General features: G+C 41.9%; 1 protein-coding gene across 1 annotated transcript; it reads left to right on the forward strand.

Annotated features, from left to right (window-relative positions):
- Nucleotides 1-827: 827 nt before the first annotated feature.
- LOC101415215 (probable protein BRICK1) lies at nt 828-1,650 on the forward strand. Its single transcript, XM_004452948.4, has one exon. The coding sequence runs from the start codon at nt 836-838 to the stop codon at nt 1,061-1,063; it is 228 nt and encodes a 75-aa protein (XP_004453005.1). The 5' UTR covers nt 828-835; the 3' UTR covers nt 1,064-1,650.
- Nucleotides 1,651-1,925: the final 275 nt, after the last annotated feature.

Below are 1,925 nucleotides of genomic sequence, written 5' to 3' on the forward strand. Positions count from 1 at the left end.
TTTCCATGACAACTGAAATATTTATTTTCGCACCATAGTGCTGGCTTGTCTCCAAAGATTGGGGTGGCAGAGTAATCCTGAACTGTTCAATCTCAGTCATAAATTTCTCTTCACTAATGTTACAACCTTCTCACCATTTACAAATATTATTACTCATCTGTATTCAGATAATCGAATTTAAAAGGTGCTGTGAGCCAACTCTGTCCGTTGGCTCCAGGGTACCAGGCTGGAAGTTCCAAACAGCTTTTGCTGATTAAAGAAGCTCTTGGAATTTGCACCCAAATTTTCATAATAACTTTAAAAATACACACTGCATCATGATCATATTTATATGGAAATAGACTTAGGAGGCCTAGGTGTATCTCCCCCAAGGAAAAAAGAAAATAAGTGTTAAGTATAACTTTACATATTCTTCAAATCAGAGATATCAATCAAGTCCAACTGGTATTGAATTAAAGCTTCTGAATCCATTAAAAATAATAAGATCCAAAAGGGAATTATACATGAGAAAATGTCTCCTATCTTTCCTTTCTTCATCAGAAGTATTAAGCATTGTACCAGACAAGAAGCTTTTCCTAGACAGAATCTTCAAGGACAATGGAGTGGAGCAGATTGTCTTACACTGAGATGGATGCAAAGGTGGGCGAAAGCCCTTTCTGAAGATGACCTGGAGCAAAATTCTGGGCTCTTGGCCACTGGAATTAACACTGTCTCTACCCCTGTCATGTTTCTTTATAGCCTGCATGTCTTCTGAAAAATCTGATAAACCCATTGAACTGCTAAACTTTACAAAGGTTTCCTTGGCTTTAAAAGCAAACCTGCTTAAGCGGCCGCCATGGCGGGCCAGGAGGATCCGGTGCAAAGAGAGATTCATCAGGACTGGGCAAATCGGGAGTACATTGAGGTCATCACGAGCAGCATCAAGAAAATCGCGGACTTTCTCAACTCGTTCGATATGTCTTGTCGTTCAAGACTTGCAACACTAAATGAGAAATTGACTGCCCTTGAACGGAGAATAGAGTACATTGAAGCCCGGGTGACAAAAGGTGAGACCCTCACCTAGAGCTATGCCATGCTGCTGCTGAGAAGTTGCTTTACAGAACACAGGCCCACGTGGGAAATGCCATAGCAGCCTCAGCAACTTCCTCTCTCCTTACAGAGCAACAGGGCTTATTCTTGTTTTTCTTTTTTCAAAAATGTGCCGTTTGGGCTTTGCCATGTACATCTGGGGGTATAATGTGGCATGTGGGAAAAAGTCCAGGGGAACTATTGGAAATAACATTATACATTTTATAGAACTATTTGTCAACTTATTTTAGGCACTCAGAGCCAGAAGCCTGGGACTCTTTGTCCTCCTCACCTCTCTCTTTTTCAGACCTTACAACTCTCCATTCCTTTGTATTGTTCCTATAAACAGTCTTTGTCTCCTCACCACCTTTGGTGAGGAGTGGGGGACAATCCTGGCTGAGATACTGATGCCTTGGCAAAGTGGCTGCCAGAGAATGTTGTTGGTAACCTGCCAGCTTATTGTCCTTTTGGGAATGTCAAGACTAGGCCCCCCGTGGCTTGAAGGGGCATTTTCAGGGTTTTCTTTCTGTCATCTGGGGTGTCTTTGCCACTCATATTTCCCTAATAAACTCCTCAACTTTACCTGACTGCTGATTGTGGTGGGGGAGGAGCTAGAGATGGAACTCACCTATTTTACGGAAATCTGATGTGTGTGATTATTATTCTGGCATAAAACTTTCAGATGTGGCTGTTTGATATAAAGCCTTGGTGGCTAACTAGCCCAAGCTCCCATGTTTGGACCTGGGAATCATCTGGTCATTCAGCAGACATTTACCAAATGCTTACTGTATGGGCATGTTCTATTCTAATAAAAGATACAGAGTTGAAAAAAAAAAAAGCAAACCTGCCCTAGGTAT

This window comes from Dasypus novemcinctus, chromosome 11, assembly GCF_030445035.2.
Source record: "Dasypus novemcinctus isolate mDasNov1 chromosome 11, mDasNov1.1.hap2, whole genome shotgun sequence".
Lineage (NCBI taxonomy): Eukaryota > Metazoa > Chordata > Mammalia > Cingulata > Dasypodidae > Dasypus > Dasypus novemcinctus.

Coding starts and splice junctions, on each gene's coding strand:
- LOC101415215 (XM_004452948.4), top strand. CDS start 836: ATGGCGGGCCAGGAGGATCCGGTGCAAAGAGAGATTCATCAGGACTGG.